This window comes from Poromitra crassiceps (assembly GCF_964638095.1).
Source record: "Poromitra crassiceps genome assembly, chromosome: 22".
NCBI classification, from domain to species: Eukaryota; Metazoa; Chordata; class Actinopteri; order Beryciformes; family Melamphaidae; genus Poromitra; species Poromitra crassiceps.
Window position 1 is genome coordinate 1644337 of NC_139647.1, and position 16716 is coordinate 1661052.

At 47.2% G+C, this 16716-nt stretch overlaps 1 protein-coding gene across 2 annotated transcripts in view; it reads right to left on the minus strand.

The window, feature by feature from the left end:
- The window catches only part of ogdhl (oxoglutarate dehydrogenase L), a gene marked incomplete at its 5' end in the record, with an annotated part of 30822 nt that overhangs the window by 183 nt on the left and 13923 nt on the right, over positions 1–16716 (minus strand). For both annotated transcript variants that reach the window (XM_083658150.1, XM_083658151.1), the window contains 11 exons: positions 1380–1534; positions 2048–2211; positions 2306–2378; positions 3042–3167; positions 4457–4528; positions 5580–5758; positions 6241–6368; positions 13868–14018; positions 15324–15452; positions 15810–15912; positions 16505–16657. In XM_083658150.1, coding sequence (XP_083514276.1) covers positions 1380–1534; positions 2048–2211; positions 2306–2378; positions 3042–3167; positions 4457–4528; positions 5580–5758; positions 6241–6368; positions 13868–14018; positions 15324–15452; positions 15810–15912; positions 16505–16657 — 1433 coding nt within the window. The remainder of the gene's footprint in view (positions 1–1379; positions 1535–2047; positions 2212–2305; positions 2379–3041; positions 3168–4456; positions 4529–5579; positions 5759–6240; positions 6369–13867; positions 14019–15323; positions 15453–15809; positions 15913–16504; positions 16658–16716) is intronic.

Genomic DNA, 16716 nt, shown 5'->3' on the forward strand with positions numbered 1-16716 from the left:
CAGGTCTGTTATATGGAGCTATAGTGAAGGGAACAGGTCTGTTATATGGAGCTATAGTGAAGGGAACAGGTCTGTTATATGGAGCTATAGTGAAGGGAACAGGTCCGTTATATGGAGCTATAGTGAAGGGAACAGGTCTGTTATATGGAGCTATAGTGAAGGGAACAGGTCTGTTATATGGAGCTATAGTGAAGGAAACAGGTATGTTATATGGAGCTATAGTGAAGGGAACAGGTCCGTTATATGGAGCTATAGTGAAGGGAACAGGTCCGTTATATGGAGCTATAGTGAAGGAAACAGGTCTGTTATATGGAGCTATAGTGAAGGAAACAGGTCTGTTATATGGAGCTATAGTGAAGGGAACAGGTCTGTTATATGGAGCTATAGTGAAGGAAACAGGTCTGTTATATGGAGCTATAGTGAAGGAGACAGGTCTGTTATATGGAGCTATAGCGAAAGTTCAGAAAGGAACACCTTTGTTTCTCACTCACTCATTCCCCTCTCTCTTTCAGCTGCCCTGCATTCAGCTGATTAGGGGGGTGTTAGCGCTTTTGCTAAACCAATCACAGTTGGCCAAATCGTCCCATTCAGCCAATCTCAGCCTTAGCGGCAACCTTTAAAAGCTGCTCTCTTCTCATACTCTTGTCATTGACATTTCATAATTATTGAACATTTCATAATCATTGTTGATTCATCATAATCATCATTCACTGTAAATAAATCATTGCGCATGTAAATAAATCATTGCTAACTAAATAGTAGCGTCTCCTGATTGAAATGGAGAGATGCACTCTGTCACCAGGGTCTCAAACTGTTTTGGCTTCAGGACCCCCTTTCCCTGATTCCTGAGTCCAAGTACCCCCTTTTCCCGACTACAACATTTTGCTTAGAAAACTGCACAGCATACAGTAGGATCAATATAACATTGCAAAACTAGAAGTGTACTTGGAGAGTGCAGAGCTCCACCAAGGCAAATACTCCAGCCGGCTATGATGCACATTTTGTGAGTCGGATCAGGACCCTGAACCTACCCACATCCCCCCGAGCCACTCCCCCTACCCACCCCTCGAATCCAGACTCTCTCCGAAGCTATGCCTAAGCTACGGGAGTGAAAGAGTTGCAATTAGTGCCTCCTGAGCAGATTCATTGTAACGTTTAATTTATTTTCATGATTTATTCTTTCATGTGCCCCTTTCTCTCAAGTACCCCCCCCCCCCCCCCCTGCAGTACCTCCACGTACCCCTCTGGGTTACGCGTACCGCAGTTTGGGAAACCACGGCTCTAACCTGATTCTTCATCTCCATTCTTACCGTTTGCCTATAATAATCATCTCACCATGAACTCCTCAGACCAGATGCAAAGTGAACCAACCCCCTTACCAGATGGCTTTCTTATTGGCCACCACAGTGAGGAAACGTGGCCGGACGTAATCATAGTAGCCCATGTTCTTGTGCTCCTCCTGACACCAGATCAGCTCAGCGTCCGGGTACTTCTCCACCTCTGCCCTGACCAGGTCAAAGGGGAACGGAGAGATCTGTAAAAGCAGCAGCAGAATGACAATGAAGTGTGAATTATTATTAATATATATTAGGGATGTCACAATATATCGTCCCACAATATATCGCGATATCAAAACGTGACAATACGTATCGTTGAGATGAAATCTCATATCGTGAGAAAAAGAAGCTGAACATGGTGGCACTGATCTGCATCTGATTGCATGCTCGCTCTCCTTTGCATTGCTTTGTCTGAACAGACGTGGGACGTTACAGACACGGAGGATGAAAATGGTGAAATGACTCAAATTAGCGTGGAGGATGCCCCCTCAACTTACAAATCGATCGCAAAAAAATATTGCTAAAATATCGTATCGTATCGTTTTCGTGAACCCAATATCGTGTATCGTATCGTATCGTGTACTGAGTGTATTGTCACGTGACACCCCTAATATATATATATATATATAATTATTCAACACGATTGCATCGCGCCCTCCTCAGACGCCGCGGTATATCACGTACTCGGACTGACGGGAGCGATTAAGCACCTGTTCGAGTCTGACGATGGCGACGTCACTCTCCAAGCGTTGCTGTTTCCTCTCTTTAGCCAGTTCATAGTAGACTTTTCCGGTGCAGAAGATGACACGTTTCACCTGACCTGGCCTTTGACTCGCAGGGTCCTCGTCAGGAATCAGCCTCCTGAATGTAGTACCTGCAGTCATACAGTACAGAGCTCTATAATAGTATCCCCCCAAAATGTAGCACATCTCATTAGGACTCATCACAGAGAATAGGGGAAACTTTACCTGCGGCGAGGTCATCAAAACTGGACCTTGCATCTGGGTGCCTCAGCAGAGATTTAGGAGTGAAAATGATCAACTGTGAGGGGAGAGTGAGGAATTTCTGTCAACTACACGCAACAGATTGATTCTGTCATCCGTATCTCCGTTGTGTGCTTTCGAAAAAACAAACGTTTTTTTTTATCTCTTTTTTTACGCTCATTTGTTGCCACCATATAGCACGCAACGTCGACATTGGGGAAAAAACAAAACATTTCTTTAACAATCAAATAAATAAATAAAAGCCTTTGCTGCTCAACCAGCCGAGTCCATATTTTCAGACTTCATAGAAAACAAAACAATATGATTCCCTTCTGGCCCCCCGTCTCTAATTTGCTCAGGAAATGATTTTCTCATGCTCCGCAAAGCATTGCATTTACGTGCGACAGGGGATCAGTTAAGACATTCACTGTAGCTGAAAACTAAGAGGGAAAAACCCAACTGTGCATATGCTAGAAAATAATGCAAAAAAAAGTTTAGACCCATTACTTACTACTGTTATTTAAATTAGATTACCACATTTGTAGTTGGGTTATAAATGCTACCAAAAGTGTTTCCTGCAAATAGACTAGTTTCCTATTAAACCACGGTTGTAATGTAGTTATTACAGTGTGTCTCTCACTATGCATGCAGTAATGGCTCTAATCAATACGTAGATCAAATATTTTCAAGGCAAAGCTTTATCAAACAAAATGCACCTCACCGGTTTTCTGAATGGCAGCAGGATCTGCCGTCTCAGCGCGTGGCAGTAGTTGGCAGGTGTGGAACAGTTGACCACAATCCAGTTACAGTCATAAAGCTGCTTGACTTCAAAATCTCCACTGATCTCCTTCACAGAAGATTCATTCAAAAAGGATGATGGCATCAGAGTAAAAAAAAAATATATATATCAAACTTTGGATAGACAAAATTACATTTGTGTTGGTTGCAGCCATTTTTTTTTACGCTTGGGCAGAAGATGTAGTGCTCAAGCACAGCGTTGCACAAACGATCTCACACACACACACACACACACACACACACACACACACACATGCGCTAGAGAATGTTAATCCCCAGTATGCTCCCACTAATAGTTTGATCAATACTCCATTTGGAGATGAATCTAGTAGGCTCGTGCTGAGCCTGCCTGCTGAGCCTGCCTGCCTGCTCCCCCAGTCTTCCTCCAGGGCCAGCTCACCCCGGAACAGTGTAGTAGGACATTTAAACAATATTTGGCCACTTTTGCCCACACTGTCTAAAAAATGGGGGCATATAAGAAAAATTGGGGGCACTTAAACAAATAGTAATTAGTGCATACATTTGCTAAAGTGTAGTGTGAATAACAGCATGGTTTGTGTGTGTGTTCTTCGTCATCTTCTGGCAACCAGCTTGCAGGTGCTGAGTGTGTGTTAGAGATGGAAATGAAAATTGAATGAAAATAAAATGATCAAAAATCTTGGGGGCAATTTTTGACCATGATCTTTGGTTTTTAGGGGCATTCTGAGATTTCTTGGGACATATTTGTCCTTGGCCCTGGCTAATTTCCACTTACTCGTGAGACTTTGGAGGCCATAATGAAGAGGCTCTTCAGCTCTAAGGAAATGGGCGATCACGCCAGGACCTAAGTGGTCATGAAATCAGGATGGCTCATTGAGAGAGGAAGTTATTGGATAGCAACTGCAGTTCACTGTGCAATGTAAATGGGTTCACTTTGAACCGCATTTCTTGGAAATATACAATTAGATTACCATTTTTATCAAAGTGGTGTATATACTGTATATTGGGGTACTGTATATTGGTGGCTCAGTGGTCAAACGTGCGTACCATGTACATGCATCCTGCGTTCAAATCCGGCCCAGGACCTCTCTTTCATGATTTCCTCTCCTTTTTTAATCACGCCATTCCCCCCCCCCCCCCCCCCCCCCCCCCCCCCCAGTTCCTCCTCCCTGTCTGACCAGAGGAGGCGCTGGTGAAGCAACGCGGCCAATCGTGCCTGTATGGATGCCCAACCAAGCCGGAGAGGTAACACGGAGGGTGGGACCTGCACGGAATCTACCCCTGCACCACGCCCTGTCCCCTGATCTTTCCTAAGGCAAATGTAATTGGGGCCATATTGTAATGTACATGCAGACATACAGGGAAGCGATCGGGGTCATCTTTGCTCATCTGCAGGAAGCGCTCGGGTCGAGCCGAAGAATGTTCTGGGCCCTGAGGAGAGAGGAGAGGAGTTCTGTCATTAGCCATGTTTCCATTTAAAATACGAATTCGTTTTTGCGAATCTTTTTAAAATTCGCAGAAACTAAATGCGAATTAGGTGCGTTTCCACCAGGTTTCCATTAAACGGGTTGAAGCGCAAATAAACAATGCACGTAGCCTACGTGACGTAGGTGAATACGTTTTGTTTTCTCCAGATAGTCCCGTATTCTGGTTTAACACGCTTTCTCTAACTTGGACCAGTTGTCGTTGTGGCCGCTGGTAGATGTGATCCATAACACACAGTCAAACTATAGGCTATTCTGTTGCCCACTGAATGTATTCTGTTACACACTGCTAATGAGTTAATTGTAGCAATATACAAGTTCATATTCTCGGCTTGTAGCGTGTGAATCGGAGGCTGTAACAGAGATCAAAGCGGCTGGATCAGGTGAGCTGGCGCTGCGTATACATTTATTTTAGTTTTAGATGACAGTAAAACTAAATTACAACACTGATTTTCATTTCACATTGTCTCTAGCGATGGGAACTTCCTTGCAGTGGAGGCGTATACCGCTGCTAAATTAATACAGAGAAACACTGTATACATCTCACTACTATACTAAGGCGGCGAGGCAGTTCCCGCGCGGCGGAGCACAATCGCTCAACTACAGGCGAGCGTGTGAAGTGTGCGATCGAGGCACGATAGAAATGAGCCCGTTCTCGTATAAATTATGGGTCGGCTCCAACGACTCATTCTGTAAAGTCTAGAGTACCTCATATTTAATGATCAAATTGTGTCTTCCGAAGCAGCTTATAGACCAAATCACCGTGACGTCACCATGTAAACAAATTTACTTCCGGGTACCACTTGGGGAAGGCGGCAGGTTTAAATGTGCGTGTTGTCAAATAAATGCTGTCAAACCCTCTCGTTGTTTTCGGCCGACTACTTTCAATTTAAATGGTTAAACGGTTGCCATTATAATGTGTGGACCCAGGGGTACCCGGAAGTAAATGTAAACATCCCCGCTGATTTGGTCTATTGATTTTGACATATTCTTCTCACCATCCCCTCCATGCCATGGGGCAGCAGCAGGACAATGCCGTTGTTGCGGACCCACTTGGCCTGGCCCGGGCTGATGAACTGGTCGATGATGCACTGGGCCGTGTTGTGGAAGTCTCCAAACTGGGCCTCCCACAGGACCAGAGCATTCGGGCTGGCCATGGCAAAGCCCAGCTCAAAACCTGGAGTCACACTCACCATTAACAGCCACAATTAGCAGAGGACTTATCATGCTGTTTAGCCAATAGAGAGCCAAAGTGGAACGTCACTTCCTGCTTCAGCACTGTACCAGAGATTGTCTTCCGCCATTTATTTTCCCATAGACATTTCGTGAAATGCTTATAAAAAATAGTTTTACTTGTTCAAAACCAAACGGTTCAGCTATATTTAGAATCGGGAGAGACCATAGAACATTTCACTCGGACCAAAAACAAACAAACAACAACATCATTTATTTTACGTTTTGGTCCGAGTGAAATGTTTTGCGATCTCTCCTGTTTCTAAATATATCTGAACCGTTTGGTTTGACCAAGTAAAACTATTTTTATGAGCATTTTACAAAATGTCTATGGGAAAATAAATGGCGGAAGACAATCTCTGGTACAGTGCTGAAGCAGGAAGTGACGTTCCACTTTGCCTCTCTATTGTGTTTTTCCAGTCTTACCTAGAACTCCGTACTCGGATAGGGAGCTGTTGCAGACAGTGTAGGGGGCCTGGTCGGACCACAGGTGGTTCATGGGGACACAGAAACGTTTGTCCATCTCTTGATCATGTAGAACATGATGACGGTGACTGAGAGAGGCGGGGCCGGGGACGATAGGAAGGACACAGCAAAAAATGATCAGCGTTGTCCTGCCAAGTCATCCATTTGTACATGTGGTACTTAACCCATTGATACCTGATGCAGCATTTGTGTGTGTATCCCTTTAAGACCGCGAACCGCGTTAACGCGGTTCGCGGTCTTAAAGGGATACGCACACAAATGAGGGATATACACACAAATGCTGCATCAGGTATCAATGGGTTAAAAGGATTTTGGAGCTGGTGGAAAATAAATCAGGATAATGGCAACATCTGTTCCTAAGAGAGCGTACAATAGCAATGCATCACATCCACTTAAACTGAATGGATGAAATTAATTCCCCAAAAAAACGATCAACCCATTTAAGTTGCGTGGTATGGAGGTTTCCTGAGGAGAAAAGACCATGTATAAGTAGCAGGGTTTTTCCGGCATAGAGTCATTTTTGGCACGCCACTAAGACGTTTTATCCACCCACAAAGGCCCACGGACCAAACAAATCCTGACAATAACTGATTTATTTGAGTTCAGGACAAACCTGACCGCATACAAAATCAACCGTTTTTACTGTATCATTCAGACTAGAGAGAATTTCAAAGTTAAAGTCCCACATTCTGTACTTTCAAATGGCTTCCTTTATGAAACTGTGAAAACACGTTTCTCCATAAGATCTGACAATGACTGATATAGCCTGATTTGAGATCAGGTCAACTCTGGCTACTACTGATGAAGATTCCTTGTGATCGAAACGTCAATAAACTGAGCGGGAGCTTGACACTTCAGTGTGCAGACTTTATTTCTTCCTTCTGACTCTGACTACACAGTGCACCACCTCAAAATCAAGCATTTTCTTACTCTATCAATTTAGAGAATTTAAACGTTAAAGTCTCACATCTGTATGTTGAAGTGACTATGTCTGACGTGGGGTGCTGTGGAAACACGTTGCTCAATCATTTCTACGTGAATCTACTATCGTGCATAGACCCTGCCCCCCGCCCCCAGGCCCATTCTGAGGTGAGGGAGGAACGTTGCCACGGGATCCAAAGATCTTCAGGACACCAAGCTGTATTAATGATGATGGTGCTAACAAGAGGTTTACTGAGGCATGGGGGGTTGTCCAAGGGTCGTCACACTCACACAGCAGGAGAATGCATGCAAATGCATGCAAACACACACACACACACACACACACACAGACTGCAGTCAGTGTCCCAGCCCGGGACGTCCCATCCACGAGGAGCAGCCCCGCTCGCTCCTCATCTCAGCTGGGTATGAGGAGGAGGCCCGGCACGAGATGATGGGAGCAAAGAGCCGAGCGCTAACAAGCTCTGGCGGTCTGCTCGCTTCCAATGTAGGAGTCAGCCATCAGAACCAGCCCGATGAGACAATCACTTCAACCCCTTTAACATCACCGTAATGATGTCTCCACACACACACACACGCACAGAAACACACACACACACACACACACACACGCACGCACACACACGCTCAAACACACACACACACACACACACACACGCTCAAACACACACACACACACACACACACACACGCATGCACGCACGCACACACACACACACACACGCACGCACGCACACACACGCACACACACACACACACACGCACACACACACACACACACTCATACGCTCAAACACACACACACACGCTGAAACACACACACTACTTGAGGTTATGCAACGGTCAAACGGAAGAGCTTCAGGAAATAACCTAAATGTATTGATTATTATCTGGTGATGTATAGTGTCCACAAGAATACACGATTGTGATTTGATTTCTGCGACTCGTATCAAACATAATTATGGACTAATGAGGGCAGATACTGCTTAATTGTTTAGTTTGATCCTTGCTCCGATTTGCAGGATATTCACTTTCTTTCAAGAAACCCCTCTGACGAAGGGTTCAAATTTGAGAGCAACAACCTCTGCCACTGATTTTCTCAATACACTCATACTGTATACACTATGAAAATACATTCATACTGTATACACTATGAAAATACACTCATACTGTATACACTATGAAAATACACTCATACTGTATACACTATGAAAATACACTCATACTGTATACACTATGAAAATACACTCATACTGTATACACTATGAAAATACACTCATACTGTATACACTATGAAAATACACTCATACTGTATACACTATGAAAATACACTCATACTGTATACACTATGAAATACACTCATACTGTATACACTATGAAAAGAGGATCCAACACCCGGACGAGAGTAGGGTCTTTCCCTGGGATTGCCTCATACACCACACACACACACACACGCACAGACACACACACACACACACACACCTCCTCTGCCTGGGGGCCCCATTAGTGAGAGGAAAGGGGTGCTGGGGTGCAGCACAGGCAGCCCACCCAAACAGACGACGGAGTCCATTAAGTCCACGCCGTTACGTACATCACTGAGACGCGAGCAGGCCCAGTCAGCTGTGACACGGCAATATGCTCAGTTCAGTTCCCTCACAACTATGAAGGCAAACGAGCAGAGTGGAGGCAGAGAGAACGAGGAGGTGTGAAGGAGGAGGAGAAGATGCAGGGGGGGGAGGTGGGGGGAGGAGAAGATGCAGGGGGGGGAGGGGGGGGGAGAGGAGGAGAAGATGAAGGGGGGGGGAGGGGGGGGGAGGAGGAGGAGAAGATGCAGGGGGGGGGGGGGGTTGAGGAGGAGGAGAAGATGCAGGGGGGGGGGGAGGAGGAGGAGAAGATGCAGGGGGGGGAGGTGGGGGGAGAGGAGGAGAAGATGCAGGGGGGGGGTTGAGGAGGAGAAGATGCAGGAGGGGGGGGGAGGAGGAGGAGGAGAAGATGCAGGGGGGGAGGTGTGGAGGGAGGAGAAGATGCAGGGGGGGAGGTGGGTGGGGGGGAGAGGAGGAGAAGATGCAGGGGGGGGGAGGTGTGGAGGGAGGAGGAGAAGATGCAGGGGGGGGGGGAGGTGTGGAGGGAGGAGGAGAAGATGCAGGGGGGGGGGAGTGTGGAGGGAGGAGGAGAAGATGCAGGGGGGGGAGGTGTGGAGGGAGGAGGAGAAGATGCAGGGGGGGAGGTGGGTGGGGGGGAGAGGAGGAGAAGATGCAGGGGGGGGGGGGTGTGGAGGGAGGAGGAGAAGATGCAGGGGGGGGGGTGTGGAGGGAGGAGGAGAAGATGCAGGGGGGGGAGGTGTGGAGGGAGGAGGAGAAGATGCGGGGGGGGAGGTGTGGAGGGAGGAGGAGAAGATGCGGGGGGGGAGGTGTGGAGGGAGGAGGAGAAGATGCAGGGGGGGGGGTGTGGAGGGAGGAGGAGAAGATGCAGGGGGGGGAGGTGTGGAGGGAGGAGGAGAAGATGCAGGGGGGGGGGTGTGGAGGGAGGAGGAGAAGATGCAGGGGGGGGAGGTGTGGAGGGAGGAGGAGAAGATGCAGGGGGGGAGGTGGGTGGGGGGGAGAGGAGGAGAAGATGCAGGGGGGGGGAGGTGTGGAGGGAGGAGGAGAAGATGCAGGGGGGGGGAGGTGTGGAGGGAGGAGGAGAAGATGCAGGGGGGGAGGTGGGTGGGGGGGAGAGGAGGAGAAGATGCAGGGGGGGGAGGTGTGGAGGGAGGAGGAGAAGATGCAGGGGGGGGAGGTGTGGAGGGAGGAGGAGAAGATGCAGGGGGGGGGAGGTGTGGAGGGAGGAGGAGAAGATGCAGGGGGGGGAGGTGTGGAGGGAGGAGGAGAAGATGCAGGGGGGGGGGGAGGTGTGGAGGGAGGAGGAGAAGATGCAGGGGGGGAGGTGTGGAGGGAGGAGGAGAAGATGCAGGGGGGGGGAAGTGTGGAGGGAGGAGGAGAAGATGCAGGGGGGGGGGAGGAGAAGATGCAGGGGGGGTGGGGGGTAGGAGGAGGAGATGCAGGGGGGGGGGAAGGTGTGGAGGGAGGAGGAGAAGATGCAGGGGGGGGAAGGTGTGGAGGGAGGAGGAGAAGATGCAGGGGGGGGGGGGAGGAGGAGATGCAGGGGGGGTGGGGGGTAGGAGGAGGAGATGCAGGGGGGGGGAGGTGTGGAGGGAGGAGGCATAGCGAGTCCAACGGCCAGAATAAAATGTTGGCATTTTACATCTACAGACCAGGAACACGTACAACCCAGTGGGCAAGCCCCGCCCCCTTCCCTCTGAGGATGGGGAAGTGAATTGAAAAGCGGTAGTTCCTCGAATGGCCACTAGGCGTCGGGGGCAGTAGGCATTACCTCCATGTTAAAATGCCCGACTTTGTAACATGAGTAAACATCTTTCAAAACATTGAACAAAACATTTTACGTTGGCTAAAACGTCGGCACGTTATGTTTCTCAATTCAATTCAATTCAATTCAAAAAACTTTATTAGTCCCGCAAGGGGCAATTCAAGGCATGAACACTGCAAACAAGCTGCACCCCGCACACATCCAAAAACAACACAAAAAACAAGACAATAAATACAATAAATGACACCGATAAAGCAAGATCCCTGATTAGAATGTATCCAACACCACAAAGGAATATAGGTGTCAGATCAATACAAATTAAATTCAGTCAATACAATCCAAGTGCATATTAGACTTGTTCAAGGGTTCAAATCAAAAGGTCAAGGTGCAGACTTAGTCTAGATAAACTGACCATTTCTTGTACTGTGGCTGTTCACCAGTCGAATGGCCTCTGGAACAAAACCAAACTTCCTTCTGTTTGTTTTGCAGGCAGGCTGTCTAAAGCGCTTTCCTTATGGCATTAAGTCAAAACAGACATGAAGGACATGTGTGGAGTCATTGATTATCTTGTGCGCTTTCTTGAGCACTTGTGCACTATTAAACTGTACTAGGGATCTTTGTGTTTTGCCTATAATTTTAGAGCTAAGGTTGACAACACCTTGAAGTCTGTTCTTGTCTTTTTGACAGAGGGATGAGAACCAGCAGATAAATGAAAATGTTAGAATACTTTCAATAAAGGAAGAATAAAACGTGGCCAGAATTCTCTGGTCGACTCCAAAGGAGTTTAGTTTACGAAGACAGTACAGACGCTGATGAGCCTTTTTTACAACAATATCTGTATTGTCACTGAATCTCAGTTTGTCATCAAACACAGTTCCCAGATATTTATAGTTCTGGACAATTTCCACATCAGCTCCGTGGATGGTTGTTGGAGCGATGTCTATGTGTTTTGGTGAAATTACCATTTCTTTGGTTTTGGACACATTCTGCAAACCTTTAACCTACAATCTCAATGTAAATGTGAAACACAAAACGGCGGTTAATTTGAAAACCTCGCCGCCTTCCCAACGTTAAACGTAAATAAAAACAACTTCAAGAACTTTGGTTATGTTTAGGCAAGTAGAATAATTTATGGATTCGGTTAGTCTTAAATAACAAAAAATAAATAAACGTGAGATGGAGACTTTGAACATGCCGGGACGCGAACACGGTTCTCCGGTGTGAAAGGCGAGTGTTTTGTTGTTGGTGATGTTGAAAACGTTGATATTCTATGTATCTGGGGATTGCAGACATTTTGCTGACATTTTATTCTGGTGAGCAGGCTGACAGCAGATGACACAGAGGTGAGTGGTGGACATAGGTCTTGGCTGCTGTCTGCACTCCGTGCATCTGTGACTTTATTACTTATTTATTCATAGCCAGGCAAATGATCCTGTTGGAAGGGGACGCAGGAGGGAAGAAATACATGTCAGTTTTAAATGCGAGGCATAAAGGAAAGCCCCGTAACTGTTGTTAGTTAGCGTGATGTACGGCCTGGGTGGAGGAGCGGGCGGGGGCTGGGTGGAGGAGCGGGCGGGGGCGGATGAGACAGGCGCAGTGAGAGGGGGGAGCTGAATTGGTTCACGTGTCACTCGTTTTCCTCCGTACCATGACAGCACCATGTGGGCTTCACTGGTCCCGGGAGACCACGACGCTGACGTCTCGTCTGTTAGTTCCCCCCCTTGACTTGTTCTATCTTCAGAGGAAATGTTCCTAACCCTGTGAAGCTGCTCAACGCGTACATGCTGAGCAAATGTGCCAATATTAGGCATGGGACAACATATCACAATTCAATATGTCCCAATGCAAAAATGTGACAATACACGTGGGGGCCGAAAAAATGAATCGCAATATTCGCTACATTTGACTCTGCTGTGATAACAAAATGAGACGGTGTCACACTCTCAAAATTATATTATTTGCACTATAATGACATTTTATAATTGTTGTCAATTCTAGCAGCCAATGTTGTAGAGACAGTCCACATTTCTGGGAATGCCCACAAAATGTTAAACGGCTGGCGCGCGAGTGGAGTAAGACCACCGATATATCTCATGGGCTGACTCACCAAAAGACGGTGCTGCCGATCTAAACTACATGTTTGGGGGTTCTAGAGCAGAACACAAGACGTCTGCTCAGATGTGCGTTTACTGCGGTGGTTAAATCCCCGATCGTGTCTGCCTGGGCTGGGCTATCAGCTAAATTCTAACTTTGCTGAATGGCTAGAACGGGGGAATTTACCCCACCCTGACCCCACCCCCAGGCTAACCCAGCGTCTATTGTGGGCGTTCCTAGAGCCTGTATGGGCGTTCCCAGACATGCGGACTGTCTCTATTGCTCGAAAGATTTGTGGTTCAGAAATAAACATAATTCTACACAGTCATACTTTGTTGAACTTCATTGAACTTTTCTATATTATTCCATCACACCGTGGTTGCATCAAATCCCATATCACGTATCGAATCATAACCTCCCATCCTTAGGCAATATCAATTTGAACCTGTATGGGAATAATCAAACTTGTTTTTGATTGGAAAACAACAACAACAAAAACAAACAAAAATCTACTGCTGTACAGTAGAAGCTCACTCAGAGCAGTAGACAAGCTATGACTCAGCTCCCCGGCTGGACAAATACTGTCGAAGCAGGTTTGTAATTGACAGACTGCTGCTTTTTACCACTTGGGAAAATGTGGATGGGCAAAAGTCAGCGTGCTTTCAACACTGCCTTCCTGCAACTAAATTGTTTTGTGAGTGTGAAGCAGAGAGTTGCTACAAACAGGAGGGTAGTGATGCATCATCTGTCTGTCGTCTTCACATCGAGACACTGTGGAGCGCGTCATCATTCAGAAACCACGCCCAAAACGGGGAAAAACACAAACTCTCCGCCCAATCCTGGTGTTCTCCTATGTCGCGTGCATGGTCGTGTGTTGCACACAAAGATCATATATATACGGAAGATGAACACTCCAACTTACTTCCTTGACCGCTAGATCCACAGATTCTCGCCAATTCTCAATGGATTCCTTGTTTTGCTCAGGAGTACAAAAACACTTTTATTTATTTATTTTTATACATTTGTTGTCTGCGCAGCCCACCACACAACAGCTTTTAGCTATGTTTAATTCAAGGAAAATGACGCTGGTGTGTGTGGAAGTGAATGGAGAGCTTTCCCCCGTGATGGGCGTGGCCTATTCTATGCAGTGTCTCTAATATGGACTCACCTGAAGGTTCCCCGCTCCACATCCTGCCCGCTGAGTCGGACATGGCTGCCATCTTTGAGGAGAGAGCCAAAAGCCATGTACTCTCCGAGAGCCCAGTCCAGCTGACGCCTCTTCACCAGGTCCGCTCGGCCACGCAGGATACGAGACACGCCTGGAGAACACACACACACGCACACACGCACACGCATGCACGCAGGCAGGCACACACACACACACACACACACACACACACGCATGCACACGCACACACACGGTCTCAAATGACTGACCACTGTTTTTACAAGCAGCATGGGGATATAGGGGAGAGGAAATGGAGGGATAGCTTAGGGAGAGCAGCAGGGAGACAGGGTGTAAAAAGCAATGGACTGGCATACTCTATTGTAAATAAAAAAGTGTGTGGCGGTCTGAAGTGCTACAGCATGGGCCCAGCCAGCTGTGCAGGCCAGACACCTGCTGTTGGGGAGGGATGTGTTTACAGGGGAACCGCTTTTATCGACTTTCTGAAGATTGTCCCGGTAGAAATATGTCTACGCAAGGTCATAAAAGAAGAAACAAAAAAGTGAGACTGAGGTGCATGTGGTTTGAGGATCTTTAGTGACTTACTGGATACAGAGGTTTGAGTCCCATAGAGACACTGCATGAAATAGGCCACGCCCATCACGGGGAAAAGCACTCCGTTCACTTCCACACACACACCAGCGCCATTTCCCTTGAATTAAACGTAGCTAAAAGCTGTTGTGTGGTGGTGGGCTGCACAGACAACAAATGTAAAAAATCGGCAATTAAAGTTTTTTTGTACTCCCGAGCAAAACATTGAGAATTGGCGAGAAGAAAAATGTGGATCTAGCTGTCAGTAAAGTAAGTTGGAGTGTTCATCTTCCGTATATATGATCTTTGTGTGCAACACCCGACCATGCACGCGACATAGGAGAACGGCAGGATTGGGGGGGGGTTTGTGTTTTCCCCCGTTTTGGGCGTGGTTTCTGAATGATGACACACTCCGCAGTGCCTCTATGCTTTTCCATGGACATGCAGGTGTGTTCTTTCGTCGCATCAGCATGGCGGCTAGCCGTTGTGACTGCAGAACAGGGCGCACAGGGCTGCAGCTGGGGGTAAATGCTGTTTACGTTCCTTTTTAAAATGTGAAATAGAGTTTACTCACCTTTCTTTTAAAGATGGTTTATGCACTTGTCCTCGGCCAACATTACCGTCTTTCATTTCTGTAGTGGGCTCATTTCTAAGCGGTGCAGCAGCTTCTATAAGTGACTGTGTGTGTTAGAGCACGAGATGTGTGTGTGAGCGAGATGTGTGCACAGAGATGTGTGGATGAGATTTAGCCTAGGCCCCGCCCCAACCCCCCCCCCCCCCCCCCCCGGTCTGCACGGGCAAGAACAGACACATAGCACTTCAAAGACGGTAAAACACACGCACACACGTACGCAGGCCTCAGACTCACCGGGGTGGATGTTAAAATGTTCCAGGGGCACGGAGCTGGCCGCCTGGCCTATGTGCTGCAACACCTCCTCATCCAGTCCTGTGGAGGGACAGCTCATGCTCTTGGGCTCTCCCTCAGCTGTGAAGAAATCTAAAGAGACACACAGGGAGATTCATTACCTGATACTCCTTTCAGAAATAAGCTTATATAGGGGCAGGGTGGAGGAATATGCCTTCATCAGCCAATCAGGATTGAGCATAGTAATATAGTGCTTCTGTAGGGTCGCGAAGGGTTGCGCTCCCATAAGTGAGTCACCTCACTCATAAAACCGGGGTTATATACATAACCTCTCAAGTTTGGAACAGAGAAGACACAAAGTCAATCAACAAAGAAAAGCAGAAGTAGCATAATAAACCAGATTTTAAATAAGTCAGAGTGCAACACAGGAATATGAATTGTTGACCAAACCATCTCTTGAAAGTTGACAAAGTACAATACGGTATTTACCCGGCCAGGGGGAGTCTAGCCAGTGACGGATGTGGAGGATCTTCTCATCCTTGGAGCTTGTGTACGCCTCTTCACAGATCTTGTCATATTTGGCAACTTCTTCCTGTAATAAATAAAATAAATAAATAAAACTGACAGAGCAAAACTGTGTGTGTGGCACACACAGAGAGAGAGAGAGAGAGAGAGAGAGAGAGATTGAGAAGGATGGAGAGAAAAGAGAGGAGAGGAGGGGGGGATGACATTAGGGGCATGGGGAAGTCTCCACCAGCAGCAATGGTTCTGTCTTGGTGTATTACAAATGGGCTTCTTTGCAAGAGTCCAAACACCGGGACCACACAACAGAAAAGAACGTCGATCAAGTGCCAAGAACTATTACACCATAAAGGTTCTGCGGTGTTGCTCTGGCGTGCCTGTATAAAACAACAGTTCAGAATGGATGTTACCATCAAAGTTGGTGTTTTGGGTGGCTACTTCAACTTCATCCAGCAATATATATGAGTGTGAGGGATTGTGATTGAACTGATGCAGTAAATTGAAACTCAACTGCAGCAGTGCTGGCGCAACAAATTTACTTGCATGACAGGGTAATATTTAAATATGATTTAATGCACTTAGTCCAGCGGCGGCGGTACACACACAAAACTGCATACAGTAGCAGCCAGCGCTATATATTTATACAGCGTTAGATCACAAACCTCAAATTCCTGCAGTGTCACCACTCCCTCTGCGATGAGCTTATCTGAATACTTCTTCAGCACGTGCTCCTGCCGGTGGATCTGCTTGTACATCAGAGGCTGGGTGAACATGGGCTCGTCCATCTCGTTATGACCAAACCGCCTGTAACACACCTGTAAGTGCGCACGCACACGCACGCACACACGCTCGCGCACACACACACACACACACA